At 47.8% G+C, this 21,869-nt stretch overlaps 1 protein-coding gene across 2 annotated transcripts in view; it reads right to left on the bottom strand.

Annotated features, from left to right (window-relative positions):
• Positions 1–20,633, bottom strand: part of ARFGEF2 (ADP ribosylation factor guanine nucleotide exchange factor 2) — an 83,647-nt gene extending 63,014 nt beyond the window's left edge. Inside the window, exons 1-3 of one of the 2 annotated variants that reach the window (XM_010811513.4) lie at positions 20,346–20,633; positions 7,236–7,266; positions 6,008–6,131 (exon numbers count right to left, since the gene is read on the bottom strand). In XM_010811513.4, coding sequence (XP_010809815.1) covers positions 6,008–6,131; positions 7,236–7,266; positions 20,346–20,466 — 276 coding nt within the window. In that variant the 5' untranslated portion in view covers positions 20,467–20,633. The remainder of the gene's footprint in view (positions 1–6,007; positions 6,132–7,235; positions 7,267–20,345) is intronic. The other variant, NM_001205652.3, reaches the window with a different exon arrangement.
• Between the last annotated feature and the right edge of the window lie 1,236 nt (positions 20,634–21,869).

The following is a 21,869-nucleotide window of genomic DNA, read 5'->3' as shown; positions in this document are numbered from 1 at the left end:
GGAAGAAAAACTGGTTGAGAGAGAGGCTGAGAGCAGAACCATGACACCGCTGGACCGGCGGGCAGGAGAGGCCTGCACACAGCGGGGCTCCAGATCAAGCCCAGGGGGCTCCAGTCCGAGGCGGGGAGATGCTCCAGTGTGGTTCTGGTTTTTATCTATTTCTGGCTCCGTTAGCCCGGTGGGATCTCACGCTCCCGACCAGGGAGCCAACCTGCACCCCGTGCTGTGGAGTGCAGGGTCGTAACCACTGGCTGCCAGGGAGGCCCCTCCAGTGTGTTTCTGAAGAACAAGTCCAGATGCCCACTGTCTCATCCCCTCTCATCACTGCTCCACAGGCTGGCTTCCTGTGAGGGCAGTGCTGCGGTTGTTGTCGTTAAGCTGCTAAGTCATATCTGACTCATTTGTGACCCTATGGACTGTAACCTGCCAGGCTGCTCTGTCGATGGGATTTCCCTGGCAAGAAAACTGGAGTGGGTTGCCATCTCCCTCTCCAGGGGGTCTTCTTGATCCAGGGACTGAACCCGTATCTGCTGTGTCTTCGCCACTAGCAGGCGGATGAGCCACCCAAGAAGTCTCAACAGGAGGAGGAGTAAATAAAACGGTAGCGTATCATTTATCAGGAGTGCCCTCTACTTGCATGGGATGTTTTAACAGACATTAAAACCAACGTCGTAAAAAGCAAGCCACAGAAATATCTGTACAAGTATAAATGCTTTATGATAGAACTTCCAGCTACTATGGCTGAGTCGAAGAGTTGGAACGGAGACTATATGACCTGCAAAAAGCCGAAATACTTAGCATGCAGTCCTCTACAGGAAAAGGGTATCATAAATGGTACCATTTATGTTTAAAAAAAAAAAAGAGAGAATTAAAACATCGAAACAGGCAACTGGGTCTGGGGCTAGTGGCCTAAGGGACTTCAGCCATATCTGTATAGTTCTAAAAGAAATTTCTAACAGAGAATGGAGCTATGTACAACTTATATTATTATACATTGATTTTAAAATGAGCATTAAAACATACAAAGTCTTTTAGAAATAAAAGCTAAAAGATAATGTTTGTGGTATGAACCAGGTAGCTTAAACCAGTGGTTTCCCACAGCTTTATGTAGAAAGAAAATATTAGAACTCTATTTCTATCTACTTTTTATCTTACTCTTTTAAAGGTCTACTTTTGTATGGTTTATAATATATGTAATGTGATAGCAGTAGCACATGTATATAATCTTATACTTGAAGAAATACTGTGAGAGAATATTCTCAAAAATAATTTCTGTGGTTGGTCTATGCCCAGAAAAACTTGGGAGATCACTCACTAGTTTAGACAAGACGGAACTAGTTCTCTCTCCCCCAGGTCCTGGCCTTAGGGTAGCGTGCAGAGACCAGATGCTGAAGGAAAGGACCTTTATCACTTGGGAGAAGCGAGAACAAGGGAAGGCTTCTCCCTGTGGGGAAAGGGAACGCTGAGCTCTGTACTGGTAGCAAACCAAACCCGAAGCATCTCTGCTCCCCACTCAACTTTCCAGGCTGAAAAAGGGATGCCTTAAAACGTCCAGGGCACAATACAGATGCACCCATAGCTGGCCTCAACCCTGACCCAACCAACCTTTCCTCCTGGACACTGGCCCTCCACTTCCAAGGCAGAAGTCACCTCGCCCACAGCAGGAAAAGCCAGCTGAACAGGCTGTGCAAGGGCAAACCCCAAGAGGAAGTAATCGTTCCATTCAGTATCCAGGGAGCACCCAGCCACTTTTTAATGTCGTAAAAAGGACAACTACATCACAGAGATAGTATGCAAAGAAATCCTGGTGTACCTACTACATCACAGAGAACTTCCAATCTAAGAGAGAGCTAACCATATGCCAAAAGCATTAAGACAAGTTCTGTAACTCAAGTTGCTGAAGCAAAGCTGGACGTCAATGTTTCCACCAGAAATCATACTCACACGTACACTGTTTCAGAAAAAAGACCATTTCTAGGAAAACACAGCCTATGTATAATTAAAGAGGCCAGAAGTACAGGCTAACAGTGAAGAGTGGAGGTCAGCAGCCTGTTTCTGTAGAGGACCATCTGCTAAACAGTCAGGCTTTGCAGGTCATGTGGTCTCTGTTCCAACTCTTCAACTCAGCTGTAGTAGACGGAAAGCAGCCAACGAAAGGGCCCAGCTGTTGTTATGCCCTGAACTGAATGCTTGTGTTTCCCCAACTGAAGTCCTAACTCTCCATGTGATGGTAGTAAGAGGGAGGGTCTTGTGGAGGTGATTACATCTGGACGAGGCCATGAGAGTGGGGTCCTCACGATGGGATTAATGCCCCATGAGAAGAGACCAGGGACTTCCCTGGTGGTCCAGAGGTGAAGAATTTGCCTTGCGATGCAGGGGACACAGGTTTGATCTGTGGTCGGGATACTAAGATCCCACATGCTGTGGAGCAACTTAGCTTGCATGTCACAACTACTGAGCCCACACTCTGGAGCCTTGCGCCACAACTAGAGAGCCTGTGCGCTGCAACCAAAGATCCTACATGACACAACCAAGACCCTGCGTGCTGAAACTAAGACCCAGTGCAGCCAAATAAACGTTAAAAAGAAGGAGAGACCAGACTCCTGGCTTGCTCTGTCTGCCACCTGAGGACACAGTGACAACCTGGCCATCCACAAACCAGGAAGAGGGCTCACCAGGAACTCAACCAGCTGGCACCTTATCACGGACTCCCCAGCCTCCAGAAAACTGTGGGAAATAAACATCTCCTGTCTGTATTATTCTGCTACATCAGTCTAAACAGACTAAGGCAGCTACGTTCCAATAAAACTTTATTCACCAAAGCAGGCTACAGGCCAGATTTGCACAGACTGGTTCTAAATCGGGAAAGGAGTATGTCAAGGCTGTATATTGTCACCCTGCTTATTTAACTTATATGCAGAGTACATCATGAGAAACTCTGGGCTGGATGAAGCACAAGCTGGAATCAAGATTGCCGGGAGAAATATCAATAACCTCAGATAGCAGATGATACCACCCTTATGGCAGAAAGAGAAGAACTAAAGAGCCTCTTGATGAAAGTGAAAAGAGGTGAGTGAAAAAGTTGGCTTAAAACCCAACATTCAGAAAACTAAGATCATGGCATCTGGTCCCATCACTTCATGGCAAATAGATGAGGAAACAATGGAAACCGTGACAGACTTTATCTTTTGGGGCTCCAAAATCACTGCAGATGGTGACCGCAGCCATGAAATTAAAAGACGCTTACCCCTTGGAAGAAAAGCTATGGCCAACCTAGACAGCATACTAAAAAGCAGAGACATTACTTTGCCAACAAAGGTCCGTCTAGTCAAGGCTATGGTTTTTCCGGTAGCCATGTACTGATGTGAGATTGGACTTTAAAGAAAGATGAGCGCCGAAGAACTGATGCTTTTGAACTGTGGTGTTTGAGAAGACTCTTGAGAGTCCCTTGGACTGCAAGGAGATCCAGCCAGTCCATCCTAAAGGAGATCAGTCCTGAGTATTCATTGGAAAGACTCATGTTGAAGCTGAAACTCCAATACTTTGGCCACCTGATGCAAAGAGCTGACTCATTGGAAAAGACCCTGATGCCGGGAAAGATTGAAGGCAGGAAGAGAAGGGGACGACGGAAGATGAGATGGTTGGATGGCATCACCACCTCAATGGACATGAGTTTGAGTAAACTCCGCAAGTTGGTGATGGACAGGGAGGCCTGGCTGCTGCAGTCCATGGGGTTGCAAAGAGTCGGGCACGACTGAGCAACTGAACTGACTAAACTGATAGTTTAAGGACCCCTGATTAAAAACACAGACTTGGAGTAAACAAGTCCTAGACACCCACCCAATCCCATCACCGCCTGCCTGGGGGAACTTGGCGGGGCTGGACACTTTATTCTCTAAGCCTCAGTTTAATTAGTTCAAAAATGAGGATGAGAGTAAGAAGCTCAGACAGTTGTTGGGAAGATTAAACACAATGTTGGAGGGATAAAGCTCTTAGCACAGGGCCCAGCACAGGCTGAGTGCTGAAGATGTTAGCTGCTGTTTAGCACATCAATAATGGAGACTATTGGCACCAGCTACCAAACTAAACCTTAACATGAGGACAAAACAATGAAAATTAAACTTAAGCCAAACTTTCCTCAGAAAATGTTCACAGCAACAAATATTTTAGGCTAGAAGTAGGATTTGAGCCTGGCATTTGAAAATTCTTGGCTGATGACACACTTCACACAGTACAGAATTATACTGAATAAGAAATGGCTTTTCATTTGGAAGAGCTGTTTCTGTGAAGAAACTGTCATCAATTTTTAAGAATAGCTATAGCAAAGAAGAGAGATTAATAGAGTAAATATTAGACTAGAGATGCCAAAAGTGTGGCATGCCCACCGCCACTTGGCAGTCCTGGGTCTCAGCAGACAGAATCAATCAACTGTGGCACTTTCTCAAGAAATCCAGATGAGGCTCCAGATAATTTTTCAACACAGCTTCTAAGCAATCACAATACAGAACCTATTCCCTATTCCTGTTCTAGAAAGTACTGGTAAACTGTGTATCTCTCCACTATATTTTGAAAAAATTTTCCTAGCTCTTTTCACTGCTGTAGGTTCCCACTGGAGTTAAAAACAAATGTTTCTTGGGGAAACCAAAGCTTCAGGAGTAGAGCTCAGGAAAAATTCAAGAATGCTGGACCCAAACTAAGAAGCCCGAGCTGTAGCGCTGTTTCTGCTCCTCACCACCTGAACATCACTGGACAAGGCACCCTAACTTCTGCACGGCTGCTTCTTCACCAGTGAAAAGGGATTCATAACAAGGCTACTTGTGGCCCTAAACACAGTCAATCTCATTATTCATAGATTTGCACTTGTGAATGCTCCCATTTACTAAAATGTAAGTCCCAAATCAATACTTGGTAGACTAATATGGTCATTTGTGGACACCCACAGTGCAGAGAAAAATTTGAATCACTTGATGGTCAAGTTCCCAACTGAAGTCAAACAAGGAGCTGCTCTGCCGTCTTGTTTCAGCTCTCATACCGTAAGCGGTGACTTTTCTGTGATCTATTTAGTGCCATGGTGTTCACATTCTTGTTCTTTTTGTTGGTTATTTCACCATTTAAAATGGCCCGTGTGCACAGAGCTAAGTGCTATCTTAGTGTGGCTAAGAACAAGAAGGCAGGGATGTGCCCTAAAGAGAAAGGACGTGTGATCAGCTTTGTTCAGGCATGTATCAGAGTGCTGCTGATCATGAGCTCAAGGTCAATGAATCAACAATGCAGGCTGCTGTAAATAAGGTATCTTTAAATAGAACATGAGCTTCCCTGAGGGCTGAATGGTAAAGAATCCACCTGCCAATGCAGGAGACCCAAGAGACGCAGGTTCAATCCTTGGGTCAGGAAGATCCCCTGGAGGAGGAAATGGCAACCCACTCCAGTATTCCTGCCTGGGAAATTCCATGGGCAGAGGAGCCTGGAGGGCTACAGTCCATGAGGTCACAAAGAGTGGAACATAACTGAGCACGCAAGCATGCACACAGAAACCCACAAAGAGTAAGGTTGTATGTTCACCAACTGATGAACAGGTGACTGAAGAGGCTTGCAGGAACCTAGTCCTGGAGTTCATCCAGGAACAACGCTTCAGGACTTGCTAATTCTGTCTTCTCTCCCTGACAGTAATATAAAGAATGTGGTGAAAAGCTCCTCTGTCCACCAACTCAGAGCGTTCTGAGTACCAGGGTCATGAGCACAGCTCCTGTGGCAGTGGTCCCCACCCTTTTTGGCAGCAGGGACCGGTTTCACAGAGGACAGTTCTTCCATGAGCTGGGGTGTGGGGAGGGCGGTTTCAGACGCTGCGCGTGTGTTACGTCTACTGCGCACTTTGCTTCTAGTCTCCTGTCGCTGCTGATCTGACAGGAGGGCCAGCCCGTGGCCTGGAGGCTGGGGGCTCCTGGTGTAAAGGACCACCCACAGCCCGTGAGAACACCCTGCATGCCACCAAGCTGAAACGCAGTACCTGCAAGCAGTCGAGGGACGTGCTGACCACCCGGGGGGACCTGGACTGGCAAGCTAGCTCGAACGGAAGGAAGTACTTGTCAGCTTCTACAAAGTTTGCCTTGGGCGGAGCGGCAGCACCGAGCCTAGGAGAAAAGCAGGAGAGGGCCGGAGAGGGGAAACGAAAAAAAAAAAGCTTGCTTTTGCTACTCTCCCCCACCACTGTAAGTTCCGCTCCCACTTGCAACAGTTTAATTAAAAGTGCCTGCAAACCGCATCTGGGGGGCTGGACAGGGAGGAGTTTAAAGACACGCATTAGGGGAAAAACACACCAAGGCGCCACACACAGAGAACAAGGTCTCTGATGACAAGCTGTCTCGTCAGCAGCCTGGCGCGGATCCTGGATGCCACGTCAGAGCTGCATTTCTGAAGGGGGTACTCTGGCCTCAATACTCTGAGGATGAGGGGCCGTCCCGCAACAGCACATGCTGTCCTCCTGCCTGAGGAAGCATGAAGAGCCAGGGCTCTGCCTCCTCTGTCAAGGGAAGGTGGTTGCTGGTGCTGAGTTGCTAAGTCGGGTCCAACTCTTGTGATCCCAAGGACTGTAGCCTTCCAGGCTTCTCTGTCCATGGGATTTTCCAGGCAGGAATACTGGAGTGGGTTGCCATGCCCTCCTCCAGGCAATCTTCTCGACCCAGGGATCAAACCTGCATCTCCTGCATTGGCAGGTGGATTCTTTACTGCTGAGCCACAGGAGAAGCCCCAGAGGAGAGGGTAAGGAAGGTCAAGTTAATGCTGGTGAGCCTTCCGTGGGGGCTTCCCAGGGGGCTCAGTGGTAAAGAATCTGCCCGCAATGCAGGAGACTGGGGCTCAATCCTTGGGTTGGGAAGATCCCCTGGAGGAGGGTATGGCAACCCACTCCAGTATTCTTGCCTGGAGAATCCCATGGATGGAGGAGCCTGGTGGGCTACAGTCCTTGGAGTTGCAAAGAGTCAGATGCAACTTAGCACCCACATGCACACACCCTCTCCTCCAAATGTGCAGCTGTTAGCCAGCAGTCTGTTAACTTGGCATCAGTACAGACAGATACAGAGTCCTGCCGTGTGCCCAGCACTGTGCTGGGACAGTGTGTGCCCCATCCTCCACCCGGGACCAGGAACAGGAGAAAACACGCAGAGGAAGGCGCTCCCGCGGACCCCGCCAGTTCCCGTCACACTGCACGTCAGCAAGGAGAAGGCGCCCGGGCTCACCTCTGCTTCTCTATTTCTGCTTTAATTTCATCTGGTGGGGAAGAAAGAGAGGCATGTTAGGAGCAGGTAATGTGTATATAAAAGAAAACAAACAGAACAAAATACTGAAAGCTGTCTGAGTAGGGCGATGATGATCTTTCCCACATTTTCTATGGTAAGTGTATATACTTTCGCTTTAGCATTTACAAAAATTGTGGTAAATATGCTCACACAAAATTTACCACATTAACTATTTTTAAGTGTACAGTTCAGCAGCATTAAGGACATTTCTCCTGTGTATAATTATAATTTATATATATAATTTTATAATATATATACATAATTTTTATGAGTTAAAATTAATTTATGAACCTTTACCATGGAGGGTACATCAACTACACGGTTATGGTTATGGATATAGTGTCAACAATCAGCAATCACGATCTCAAAGAGAGAGTCTTATTTCTAGGAGGACACGATTTTGCGCCACTGAAACAAGAACATCCTATCTAAACACGCTGGTTTCCCCCACATCCACTTGGTCGAATGCATTCCTACGTGGTGTGCTTGGCAGGCTCATGGTATTATCAAAGCAGGCCAGTGAAGCTGTTCCACCTGAATTCCATGTATTCAGATAACCTCCAAAAGGCCAGCCTTCTTTATACAATCTCTTGTGAGCCAGTGGTCTAGACACTGCATTAGTTATCCTAGCAACCCTAGAACACAGTGCTGGGAGTAACAGATTGCCTCTCCCTGGACAACTACATTCTAGACTGACTTTTAGGAAGGGAAAACCGAATAACTGAACTTTACAAGAAGTGGCAATTTTAACCCTTCGAGCCAATCTTTCAATGTCCTCTTTCTACACACATAAGAAAGCAGAAGAGAAACATCCGGATGACTAATATCAAACATCTCGCTCAGGGACCATAAGGCCTGTGACACACTGGGTCAGCTAAACAGAGCTCCGTGGTGTGGTTCCTGCCCCTCTAGGACAAGAATCCATGAAGGAGCAGCTTTGGCCTCCTCTAGCTGAGGCCTCAGGCTGTGGGAGTGGCCAGAGAATCCAGCCCAGGAGGCTGGTGGCCAAGCTTTCAGCTTGCAGAAATCAACATGACACAGCCTGGTGAGGTGAAAGTTAAGAAATGGGTTGGCAGTTCTGGCAGAACTAGGTTCTGGCATGGATATCTCGCCGCTGAATGACACCAGGTGGGTTATTAAACCTCCCTGAATCTTGATGTCCTACTCTAAAAAACACGCGCTCCATATGCTCCAGAGACTGTAACAAGGCAGGTGGGTGTGGGTAACCTTTGAGAAACCCGAAGTGGTCATGGCTAGGGCGGTGTCAAGCATACACCAGTGGTCAATCAATGTCAGCTCTCTTAAGACAGGAGTCAGTAATAGTGCAAAGTCTCTACTGCCATTGCTGAACTACAGAGAGCCAAGGGAAAGAAGACAATTAGGGGAACACAAATCATGGGAATGGCTGACATTCACAGGGGCATGGGCCCATCTGGTCCTCCTTATGCCTCTGGAAGACAAGAGGCTCATCTCCTAACCATGTGCAGGTGGGAATCTGGGCCCAGAGAGGTGAAGTCACCTGCCCACGGTCACAGCCAGGAAACGCCACTGCAGCACTCACGGCCCGGCTGTCTGCTCCAGAGAAGGAGGGAGGGGGGAAGGGGAGGAGCAGTTGGCGGGGCACACCTGCTCTGGTTTATTGCCCCACGTTTTAATAGGCCCTGCTCTCCTAACTGCCAACTGGGCAATTAGCAGCAATAAATAAGCAGGCTGGAAAGGAGGGAGACCTGAGCGGGATGCGGCAGCTGCAGCTGCAAGGCCAGGCTGTCTTCCTGGGAAATGCTTTCTGGGCATCACTGTCCTATACAAACCCCTCGGGTCATACCTCCTGGTTCACTGATGACTTTGGCACCAGCTCACCTTCTGCTCTGCTCCCAGGCTAGGTTCAACAATGACCATGACCAACCTCAACGACACCATCGCTGGTCAACTCCGCCAAGGTTCCACAACATCCCTTGGAACCTTCATCTCCCCTCATACATCCGATCTGCTACACCCCCACCCCCCACTATGCAAATCCACAAGGCCCTCCCCCTCCCCCCAAAGCCAGCCCGGAGGTGCTGGTCACACTCTGAATCTTGTCCCTGTCTGGAACTTCCAGCTCCTCCCTGTACCTGCCCAGCTCCTGTACTTCCAGTTGACCTACTAACTGCCCCAAGTAGGACCCTTCTTTGGCCTGTCAGACCTGACTAGACCAACTTGTCAGCCTTCCCTTTCTTCATTTTTCCAGGACAGATCCCATTAGCAGGATTGTAATCTGTTGCTGTTATTGTTCAGTTGCTAGGTCGTGTCCTATGCTTTGTGACCCCATGGACTGCAGCATGCCAGGCTTTCCTGTCCTTCACTATCTCCTGGAGTTTGCTCACACTCATGTCTGTTGAGTTGGTGATGCCATCCAACCATCACATCCTGTCGCCCCCTTCTCCTCCTGCCTGCCATCTTTTCCAGCATCAGGGTCTTTTCCAATGAGTCAGATCTTTGCATCAGGTGACCAAAGTATTGGAGCTTTAGCATCAGTCCTTCCAATGAATATTCAGGGATGATTTCCTTTAGGATAGACTGGTTCCTCTCCTTGCCAAACAATAGGCTTAACTTGTTCTCTGACTTTTAGTGTTAACTTCTGGCCAAATACCAAGCTTGTATGACAGCTTTCTGACCAGTCTCCACCCAATGACAGGCCTCTTGACAGCAGAGAAAGCCGGCAGGTCTCTAAAGGCCCTGACAACCAACCACAGCAGTACCTAGACACTGCTGGTTAAGCCCACCTTCTCTACCTCTCCACGAAGACTACTGCACATCGCATTCTCTCCTCAAATACCCTCTCTCCCCCTCTTCATGTCACCATTCCTCTTTACTCACAACCAATGAAACAGCCGATTTCATGCAAAATTAAAAGCCACAAGGAGACTCCTTCAACTTCCTGTTAGCCAATACATAAACTGTCCAGCCCGTACGCTCTCCTGCTGGAAAACAGTACGTGTCAAGTCCCTCCACCTTTGCAGCGTCCTGTCCCTGCTGCCTTCTGAGGAACTATTTAAACCTGACCACTTCTCACCACGGGGGACCACCCCCATTACGCCAAGCCAAGCTGTCACCATCTCCTGCCTGGACCGAGAGCCTCTTTCCTAACTGGTCTCATGCCTTCAACTTTCACTGTTCCTCATGGCCCACAGCGTTCTCTACACAGCAGCCAGAGGGATTTCCTTAAAATATAAATCAGATTATATCTGCTCAAAATAGATTATCCATAACCATTATAAAGTAAATCTGATAACGTCTGCTCCTTTGCGCAAAACTCCACTGGCTTCTCATCTCACACAGAGTAAAACTCATAGTCTTGATCTTGGCCTCCAAGCCTCTGAAAGATCTGGGCCCCTGTGATCCCCTCTGACCTCACCTCCCACCACCCGACCCCGGCTCACTCATGGCCAGTTCCTGTTCCAGGGCCTTCGCACCAGCTCCTCCTGCCTCCTGGAATGCCCTCCCGCCCCAGATATCCACAGGCTCACTCGATTCCTTCAGATGACTGTTCAAATGTCACCTCTTCCCTCGTTACCTGAAACTGCCATCTGACCCCTCCTTGTGATTCTTCACTACCTTACCTGCCCTGTTTTTTCACTTTACACCAATTTTTCTAGTCTTTCACCACCTTATTTACCACTTGTGACATACTCTTGTTTCACTTATACTCCGACTTCCCCAGCAGAACGTAAACTCTGTGACAACAGAGACTTTGGTCCGTTCTGGTCACTGCTGAATCCCCAGCATCTAGGAATTCCTAGGCACAGAGAAGGCGCTCAATATTTGTTGAATGAATAAACTGTCTTTCTTCTTAGTTAACCTCTCCCTCAGCTGGCTCCCTCCCCAATGATGTTGAAACAAGCTCAAGTCTCTTCTGCTGCTAAGTCGCTTCAGTCGTGTCCAACTCTGTGCGACCCCAGAGATGGCAGCCCACCAGGCTCCCCCGTCCCTGGGATTCTCCAGGCAAAAACACTGGAGTGGGTTGCCATTTCCTTCTCCAATGCATGAAAGTGAAAAGTGAAAGTGAAGTCGCTCAGTCGTGTCCGACTCCTAGTGACCCCGTGGACTGCAGCCTACCAGGCTCCTCCGTCCATGGGATTTTCCAGGCAAGAGTACTGGAGTGGGGTGCCATTGCCTTCTCCAAGTCTCTTCTACCTTCAAACAAAGATAAAAATAAAGCCAAAAAACCCTCCATGATCCACATCTCCCTCTTCACACCCCAGGCAAACCCTGGGAAAGAGTCGTGTCCGTTTCCTCACCTCCCAGACCTGCCCCTACCCATTCCAGTCTGGTTTTCACCTTCACTGTGCCACCAGCACAGCTCCAGGTGAGGTCACCCATGACTTGCAGGGCTCAAAAGCTGATGGGCAGTTTTCCAGTTGCTGTCTGACTTGACCTCTCAGCAGCAATTGACCTTACTGACCTCCCCTCACAGAAATCTACTCGATTTAAGGGCTTCTCTGGCGGCGCTGGTGGTAAAGAATCCGCCTGCAATGCAGGAGACATGGAGATGCAAGTTTGATCCCTGGGTTGTGAAGATCCCCTGGACAAGGAAATGGCAACCCCCTCCAGTATTCTTGCCAGGAAAACCCCACGGACAGAGGAGCCTGGCGGGCTGCAGTCCGTGGGGTCATGAAGACACGACTGAGCGAGCCTGAGCACACTGCACAGCTGGCCTCGTAAGCACACGTTCCCATCGGCCCTCTGCTTCCCGGCCCATCTCTCCTCCGTTTCCTTGGCACACTCAGCCTCCTCTGCCCAGCCAGGCGGGCCAGGCTCCTGGGGCCCAGGCTCTCCTGCCTTTCCTTCTCTGCAACACTCAGCTCTTCCTCACTGGCATCCGCAGCCTCGCCTGCCCCTTCAATTCCCGCCTAGGCTCGGATGACTCCCCAGTCCTCGTTTCCGGTGCAGGCCTGCCTCAGGAACATGAAGCTCATACGTTCATCCAATATCCAAGTCCCAACTCAGATCAAGCTCCTCCACCCACCTCTCTCCAGATGGTCTTCCACAACCATCTTAAGGAACTGCACCACCATCCAACCAGTTGGGTGAGTCACAAACTTAAGTCAGCCTTACTGATCCACATTTTGACGCTGTTATCCAACCCCACATCAGGTGTTCTTAGCTTTACCTTCTAAACCAGTGGGGAACACTTTCATTCTACTCTGCTTCTGTCGTCACTACTCTAAGTCTGGGCCACCAGCGTTTCCCCCCGGATGATGATAACTGCCTCCCTCGTGGTCCCTGGGCAACCTCTCCAGGTTTCCTTGAAGATGTTCTGAACCTAATGGCTCAAATGATCTTTCCAAAATACTAACCTCTTTATCAACTTCTTCCCTGTTTAGAACTCTGGGGTATTATTTCACTGCTATTGGTCTAAAAATCAGACTCCTCAGCACAGCCTCCAGGGTCTTGCGTGCCGAGGCCCTGGACTGCCTCTCCTGCCTCACCTCCAAACCCTCTCCCCCTTCACCTGCCATGCCCAGTCACACAGTGGCCTCCTTTAGTTTCTTTTTTTTAATTATTATTATTAAAACTTAAAAAAAAAAAAAAGAAACTCTTAAGGTAACTGTGGACTCACAGGCAGTTGTATCTGTTCGTTTTCCCAAACTGTCATATTCCTCTCTGCCACAGGGCCTTTGCCTATGCTGTTCCGCCCCTGCTGCCAAAGTGCCTCTCACTCTAACCTCTTTAATTTTTCTTTGTTTATCATTCAGCTCTCCACTTCCTCAGGGAAACTTTCCTTCATACCTTGTCCACTTTGCCTGTGGGATCAGGTTTTCTCCTTCACAGGACCTGTCACATTACTGGTATGACTCAGAAAACGTGATTATTTGAACAGACCCCTTCTTCTCCATTAACTCCAAGTTCCGTGAGAACGGGGTCTTTGTTTTCTTTGAGTCCTGACAGCAGGTATGACACCCAAATAAATAAATACCTTCTAAATGAACGTCACCCTGGTTCAGTCAAAAGACAAAAGGACTGTGTAGAGAACACACCGACCGTTCCTGGGGAACGAGGACAATCTTAAGACGTCTAGGTCCTGGCATAAGAAGGCTGTTCTACAAGTCTAGAAAACCTAATGAAATACAGAATAAAAAAGCCCAAAGACTCATTTGCAACCAAGACAGTAATCCCAAAGAAGCTTCTTATAGAAAGACTCCAGGAATGAGCTAGTAAACATGGAAGTATTTTCTAAGATAACCTTGCTGGAAAGAAAGTCAAGTATTTTCCTGGCAGGCCCCCTAGGCCTGGTGAAAATGGTAAGAATTAAACACAGTTCTGAGCTATTTATATGAGAGACTCTATGTACTTGCTGATTAAGTACACGTTTTCCAAGTTTGCGCTTTTCCATAAAGAATGATCTTACTGTTTTCCCCAGCACCGCTTACAGAGTCTCCCCTGAGATTTACAAGTACGGGGCAGAGCTCTAAACTCTTCCAACTACTTGCCTCGCTGGTGTTGAAATGTCAGAGACCAGCAAAGACGTCCATAAACCAACTAATAAGGGAGGCAGAGAAGAACAAGCATTCAGTTCCTTCTCCTTTAAATACAAGTAACGCCAATGCCTCTGAACTTCGGTGGGTCATTTGTTAGGTGCCAGGTACGTTGTCAGTTACTTATTGTATTAGTTCATGTAACCTTTACAACAATCCTGTGACACAAGTATTATCACCTTTCTCATCCCAGGAAACCAAGGCTCCCAGAAGCTAAATTATCAGTTCAGGACTACAAGACTAATCAATATGCAAAGTTTCAAACACAGCTGCCAATGAATTTTCTGCCAATCCAATAAATAAATCCTTTTCAATAATCAAAATCCAACTTTTAGTGCTGCTTCTAGACAGAGGGCTTCCTCCTGTAAAATAATCATAAAGCTTTTCAACAAAAAGTAATGTCAGTTAAAAAACAGTCCTACTATTTCTAAAAATTTTTATAATCCACAGAACTCATAAACAAAATGTCTAATCAAAACACCAGACTTTACTAACATTAAAGTTATTCTGTATTCCAACTAAAAGCCTTACTTTATGATAATTTAGGGATTTTTTTATATTTTTCAAATTTTGCACTTATATTCCTTCTAAGGGTGAGAATAGTTATTCTGAACACATCAAAGTTAGAGGAACAACAGCGTACAGGGAAAAAAGCAACTTACCGTGTTATACGATCACGTGAACGCTGAATGTTTTGTATATTAACACGCAACTGAAGTCTATGACCCCCGTAGAAGGAAGTGTGTTTTCCCAGGTGGTGCTAGTGACAAAGACTCTGCCTGCCAACGCAGGAGACGTTAAGAGACGCAGGTGTGATCCCTAGGTCAGGAAGATCCCCTGGAGAAGGAAATGGCAACCCACTCCAGTACTCCTGCCTGGGGAATCCCACGGACAGAGGAGCCTGGAGGGCTACAGTCCACAGGGTCGAAAAGAGTGGGACACAAATGAAACGACTTAGCATGCATGGAGAAGGAAATGGCAACCCACTCTAGTACTCTTGCCTGGGGAATCCCATGGACAGAGGAGCCTGCCTTTGCTCCCCTGGCAGGGTCAGAAAGAGTCAGACATAATTTAGCAACTGAATGAATGAATGAAAATTTATGAATGTACTCCCTTAACTGGCTTCTTCCTAAAGATATTTAAACAAGTTTGAGTTTTTCTATCTTTAAAAAAAAGAATAAACCAGAGCACTCCTATGATCTACACTTCCCTCCTCCTCTTCACAGCAAAGCCAATCTTTGGGAAAGGGTTGTGTGTTGCTCACCTCCCACTCACACCTCAGCCCACTCTGGTCTGGTTTTCACCCACATAATGCCACCAAAACAGCTCCAGCTAAGATCACCAATGATCCACATGTTTCTAAACCCTGTATATTAAACAGAGTTGTAAGTCTAAAACTGGACTTTATGATTTATATGTCAGCTGCATGCTGTACTTGTTGCCCACCTGGCTGGGCAGATGTGGGCAAGTTGCCCTTGAGCCTTGGTTTCCCTTTGCCTGCTTGTATCCAAAGATGGACATCAATTACATGTCACAACTCTAGAAGGAATAAGAGGGAGTTTACTGCTGATAAAGAGACAGAGGTCATACATCAGAAGGATTTAATACCTTAAATGAAGCTTATGGGAAACCAGCTCTTTACTCTCATTTCTTTCTTCCTTCTAATCCCGAAATTAAACCAAATATATATACGCAGTGAAAAGCTGCAGAGAAAAAGCTGTGATCTTTTTGATTACAGGCTTTCAAATACTACAGCTCAAAATTCAATTCAACCGTACTCAAAAAACATGGTCTCTTTACTTACTGAAACATTACCAAACCATCACTGCATAGAAACTTCGCCTCAATACAATGCCTGTTTAAGGCTCCACTGAGTAGCTCATACAGCACAAGCGCTTCCTTACGGAGAAGCAATGGTGGTGATGGTTACCGTGGGCTCTGGAGCCAGGCTGCCAGCGTGCACAGCCTGGCTCCACGGCTTTCTGGTTGAGTCAGTTGGCCAAGTTCTTTAGGCCTCAATAAGGACAATAATCATAGGAACTAAACTGCAGGTAGAGCACGTGGCACTGCGCCTGGACACAGAAATGCTTAGTACATGGCTGATGTCACACAGTTACTATATAACATGTGATTTTTAAAAAGTCACTCACTTGACTGGGTAATAATGATGCATCAATGTTAGGTTCATCACTATAAAAACGTCCACCTCTGGTGAGGGATGTTGGCAACAGCGTGTGTGTTGGGAGGAATACGGGAATTCCTTGTACCTCCCGTGCAATTTTGCTGTGAACCTAAAACGGCTCCAAGATTAAAGTCACTGAATTTCATACAAAAAACATAGGTATGTTTAATGACAGCGGGCAGTTACAGAGCACTTAGCCCTCACATGGCACTTCGTGGGTATTAAATGATGAAATAAGACACTCCATCTCCTATACATGAAGAGTAATGTTAGAACAATTCAGTTCAAGTTTGGAGATTTCAGAATCTTCCCACACCATTTAAAAACGCTCAGATTATCTTGTCACGTCTCTAAACTTTATAGTTTTTTTAAAAATTTATTTTTAATTGGAGGATAATTGCTTTATAATGTGTTGGTTTCTGCCGTACAATGTGAATCGCCCTTCAGGATACGTATATCCCCTCCCTCTCGAGCATCCCATCTCCTACCCCGCCCTTTAGGTCGTCACAGCACCAGGCTGAGCTCCCCGTTACACAGCAGCCCTCCACTAGCTTCTGTGTACATGTGCTAACACACGTATTTCAATGCTCCTCTTTCCCAATTCGTCCTATCATCTCCTTCCCCCACCGTGTCCACAAATCCATCCTCTACATCTCTAATCCTGCCCTGCAAATAGGTTCTTCAGGACCATGTTTCTGGATTCTATCACAGGGTTTAAAACCAGAAATATAAAAAGATCATGGGAAAGAATAACTCAAGTAATGCAGGTGTGAAAGGAAGGTTTAAAAATGTGATTATATGCTCCAACTGGAGGGGTGAAAGGTTCGCGATTATTAACACATATCAAAACTTCACTATGAAAGTAAAGAGCAACAGCATCCCGGGGGTGATGAATACTCTCACAGGCTCTTTTGATTTCTCAATAAAGGTTGGAGGGCCACGATTTTCTAACTGGGCAGACCCTACCCATGCATTTGGCCTTTAGTGAGGACGAATGCTGTTCAGTTGCTAAGTCGTTATCCAACTCTTTGTGACCCCATGGACTCCAGCACACCAGGCTCCCCTGTCCTTTACTAACTCCTGGAGCTTGCTCAAACTCATGTCCATTGAGTCGGTGATGCCATCCAACCTTCTCATCCTCTATAGTTCCCTTCTCCTCCTGCCCTCAATCTTTCCCAGCATCGGAGTCTTTTCCAATGAGTTGGGCCTTTGCATGAATCCCTGAGATTACTCCAAACCTATTCATCCTGATCATCACTGCTTTCACAAGGAACAACCCCTGTCTTCACTGAGCTAGGCAAGTTAATACTCTCATAAACACAGCCTTTCAGTCATGTAATTACATTCTTGTTTATTGCATCTACAAACCAAATAGAGCAATAAGTCATTCCTGAATGAAGAAGCAACCTAAGCTAAGAACATCAAGCCCCGTGCTTACCGTGTCTGTGGTTTGTCACAGCTTCAAACAATAAAAGTAACCAGCACAGCAAGCCTATACAGTGTACCTACTGCACGACGAGTGTTGTGCACATGTCAGTTAACTTCATCTTTGTAACAGCCCCAACGGGAAGGTGTAACATCTGTCCAAGATTACAAAGATAGCAATTGGAAGGCAAGGGATTTGAAGCCCGTCCAGAGAACACACTCCAAACCCCTACACTACACAGCTCCTGCACCCCCCATTCCCTCCCTCCAGGACACCACAACTCCTGGAAGGTCACAAAAGCTGTTTCCAGGAACAGCTTCTATTGGTCAACATTTCAACTTTGAGTGGTCACTTACAGTTCCTCTTATCAAAATGATAGGTAATCTCTACACTACTCGCCGCCCTGCAATGCTTCTTACGCACAGCAATGTTTCAGCCACTTTTCGTGTGCGTGCTCAGTTGTGTCCGACTCCTAGCGACGCCCTGGACTGCAGCCCTCCAGGCTCCTCGTCCATGGGATTCTCCAGACAAGAACACTGGAGTGGGCTGCCATTTCCCGCTCCAGAGGACCTTATCGACACAGGGATTGAACACGCACTCCTGCACTGGTAGGTGAATTCTTTGCTGCCGAGCCACCTAGGAAGCCCCCTTCAGCTACTTTTACTGGACACAAAACTGGGCCTTGAGGTGCAGAGTAAAGTATCACCAGACCCTTTGCTGTATCTTTCTTCTGCAGTCCTTTATTACTTAACAGCAATGACACACAAGTACTGTCTTAGAGAAAAAAAAAATGATCAGTTTAACTCAACACTTTACACAGGTTACCTTATAATAACTACTCAATTTGATGATGAGCTACCATGACAATCAGCTATTCAGTCAACCTGTGTCAATTACTTCCTTTATAGGTTATTTTTTTCTTAAATAACATTATATGGGATATTTTATTTAACTCATCTATATTGTTTAACAAGAAAAATATTTTTAATGAGAATTTATATTTTCAGAATAGGCTATTTCTTACAATTCACTACCAAAATACTGAATGTGTGTTCCACAATTCAGCTTGGAAAATCCTGGAGTTCTCAACAAAGATATGATCTAAAAATATCAAGAAACCTCCCAATGTTAAGGCTCTTTTACAACCCATGTGATGATTTTATAAGTAGGTTCCAACAAAGTGATATACGATTTGGTGAAATTTTGATGTTAAGTTTTCTGAAGGGTGAATGAAAACTTTGCCAAATAACGATTTTCAAACTTCTGCAAACTTCTGCAACAATTCACTTAAAGTAACAATGAGAGGATAGAATGCAGGCAGATTTCAAAGTGGAGCTGTAAATATCCGCTTTCGCCTAACTGCTTTGTAGGGTTTATCCTGCATTCCTGATAAAACAATATCCAACAGTTAGCCTTGGATTTCTGAATAAAAAAGCTTTACAAATCTAAATCTCAGTGAGTTCCTTCAACTGATTCTGAATTTCACAAGACTAGCATCTGTTCCCAGCAACAACCACCTTTGTTATCAATAGTTCTTGATCCTTGAGGGTGTCTCAGACCCATGAAAGCTAGGGCCTTCCAGAAAAATAAATGCAAAGCTCACAAACCCATTCCTAGGCCGCAAGAAAAGACTCCCAGAGTTCCTTGCACCAAACGAAGGGAGAATAACCTCAAACTTCAAAAGGTGAAAAAAGAAAATCAAACTTTACATTTACTCAGTCACTTGTTAGGAAAACAGGTCTTTTTACAGATTTCAAAGCAAAGGCATTGGGACGGCGAATTAACCCGAGAGCCAACTCGGGTCAAATGTACTGATCCTCACTCCCTCTTCTGAAATTCCACATGGCGGATACTTCCTGACTTTCAGTACTTGGCGCAAATGTCCCTTTCCTCAGAAAGGACTACTTTCTTGACCATGCTGTCTCAGGCCCTCTTTATTACATTTTGCTCGTTTACAAAAAATTTTACAAAAGTCATTACAAAAAAATTTACTAGTACAGAAGTATGTATTAGTATTCAAAAATGTCTCATTAATCTTTAAATTTACTTATTTCGTCTCCTCTCTTAGATTATAAGCTCTGTAAGGGCAAATACCTTGTCTGTCTTCTTCCCTACTGTATCCTCAGTGCCTGGTACACGGTGGGCACTTGATAAATAAATATTTGCTGAATGACCGAAAACTAAAAGACAGAATGTTGATAATGGAATCAACTACTAAGGTTTTAACTAGGGATGAGCAAGACTTCTCCCTGTCGCTCAGTCATCTGTGGGTCCATTCAAATCAGTATGATCTACCGTGTGCCAGACACTGTTGGGGACCCTGCGGTGAATAAGACAAGTATCTCTGCCCTCACAGACCCTCTGTTTGAGAACGAGTAGATCTCCTGCACACTGCAGTATCTGGGAGGTGCAGGATAACCCTCTCTATAGTCCCTCCTGGAAGGAGTTATGGGAGATCCCAAATGAAAGAAAACAGTCACCACTTCGGCACTTACAAAGCAGGCCTCAGTTTTCCCTAAACCAGCTGGGCGGCTCTTCCCACCTGCCCATCTCACAAGGGACAACTCCAACCAGCAGAACCAACGTAAAGAAAAACTTAAAAGCAAGAGCTGCTGCTTCTGAGGGTGACGGGGGGGACGAACCAGGAAATGGGACAGCAGGGAGTCGTGGCAAGAACCCAGGGCTGGGAGGCTGGAGAGCCGGCCCTGACTGTCACCAACTTGCTGGGTGACCTTGGGCCAGTCCCGAGCTGCCAAGGTACCAGGTCCCCCCCGGATATAATAAAGAGACCGGGCGGGTGGGCCTTGGGGTGGCGGGGGGAAAGTGAAGCCCAGGAGGCCGGGCTAAGGCCGGGCTAAGCCCGGGTGTGGTAACGGCCGGCATGGGGAGGCCGGCGCGGGGCCGGGCCGGGGCGGCTCACCCACCGAGCGCCACCTGGCAGGCCCTGCGCAGCTGGGAGTGCTGAGGCCGCTTCACCTCCTTGTCGGCTAGGATCTTCTCCAGGGCCCGGGACACGAACATGCTCTTGGTCTGGCTCTCCTGCATGGCCCCGGCCCAGCGGGGGCTAGCAGCCCCGCGGGCGGACGGCGCGAGCAGGCGGGCGAGCGAGGCTGCGGGCCCGGCGTCCCCGCCTGCACCAGCCGCGTCCGTCCGCGCCACCCAGTCAGGAAGCGACGCCGAGACCACACGGCGCCGCCATGTTGGAGCGCGTCACGTGACCACGTGACCGGCGGAGCAGCGACGGCGTCCGTCGACCCCGTGACCTCTGGGGCGGGAGCCCGCGACAGGGGGCGGGACCTGTATCAGGGGCGGGGTCTGTATCAGGGGGCGGGGCCAAGTGGGCGAGGCGGGGGAAAGTGGGGGGAAAAGTTGCCTAGACAGTAGAAATGGGCGGAGGCGGGAGGGACTTGAAGGACAGAAGAAAAGAGGTGACAGGGAGGAGGCGGGGTGACGGAGGTGTGAGGAGAAAGAGGCAACGAGGAGCGTGAGGATGGGGGAGTGACCGGGTGGGTGATGAAGGAAAGAGAGGGAACTGGAGAGGAAGGAAGAGAGAAGAGAAGACTGGGAAAAAAGGCGAGAGATGGCGAGAGAGGAAAGACAGGAGGCGAGGGACAGAATGGGGAGAAAGTTGGCGAGGGAGAGGTGATAGGGGAGTCAGGGCAAGTCAGGAGGAACAAACGAGAGGAAGCTGGACGAGCAGGTGAGGGAAGGGAGGAAGTGGGCGGGAAGAAGTGGGGGGCCTTGGGAAGATGGGGAGAGAGCAGGGAGCAAGAAGAGCGCTCAGGGGCAGAGCAGGGGCGTGGAGGAAAGACAGGGAGAGGGGCGTGAGGAGCCAGGGAGGGGAGTGGGACAGAAGTGCTGTGGCAGGGAGGTGGAGGGGAGGACGCGAGAAAACAGGCCGGGACAGAGAGAGAGCAAGGGAAGGCGGGGTGAGGCGTGGGGTGAAAGGGCGGGTGAAGGGAAGGCTGAAGCAGAAAGAGCGTTTGGAAGGAGGTGTGTTTATGCACGCTCTCCAAACAGGATTTCCCCACCCCAGTGGCAAGACACGCGCCTTCCATGCGCAGCCTTCCTGCCCCTGGAGTAGAGCCGACTCCTGGCTTTCCGTCCAGGTGCTGCGTCCCTGCACGGTGGTGTCAGGAAGGACCACCCCTGTGCACCTCCCCTTGGAGTGTATCCATCTATTCCCGTAAATCCCTGGTTCTTCTCAGTTCTGTGTCTCAGGCGAGGGTGGGGGTGTTCGGGGGGTACTTGAGGGCATCAGACAGGGGAAGAAGGCAGACATGGCCAGTGTCACAGGCCTGCCAGGGAGGGTAGGAGACAGCTATTCTAGCCCACTCTCTCCCACAGCCAGTGATGTCACACCATCGGTGATCTCCACTGGACCCTCCCTTGAGGGGGGCCGTGGTGCTTTCGGGCTCATGCAAGAGCAGGGTCTTCCATGGAATCTT

Source organism: Bos taurus, chromosome 13 (assembly GCF_002263795.3).
Source record: "Bos taurus isolate L1 Dominette 01449 registration number 42190680 breed Hereford chromosome 13, ARS-UCD2.0, whole genome shotgun sequence".
Taxonomy (NCBI): domain Eukaryota; kingdom Metazoa; phylum Chordata; class Mammalia; order Artiodactyla; family Bovidae; genus Bos; species Bos taurus.
Note: the sequence above shows the minus strand (reverse complement) of the source record. Positions and strands in the feature narration are given on the sequence as shown.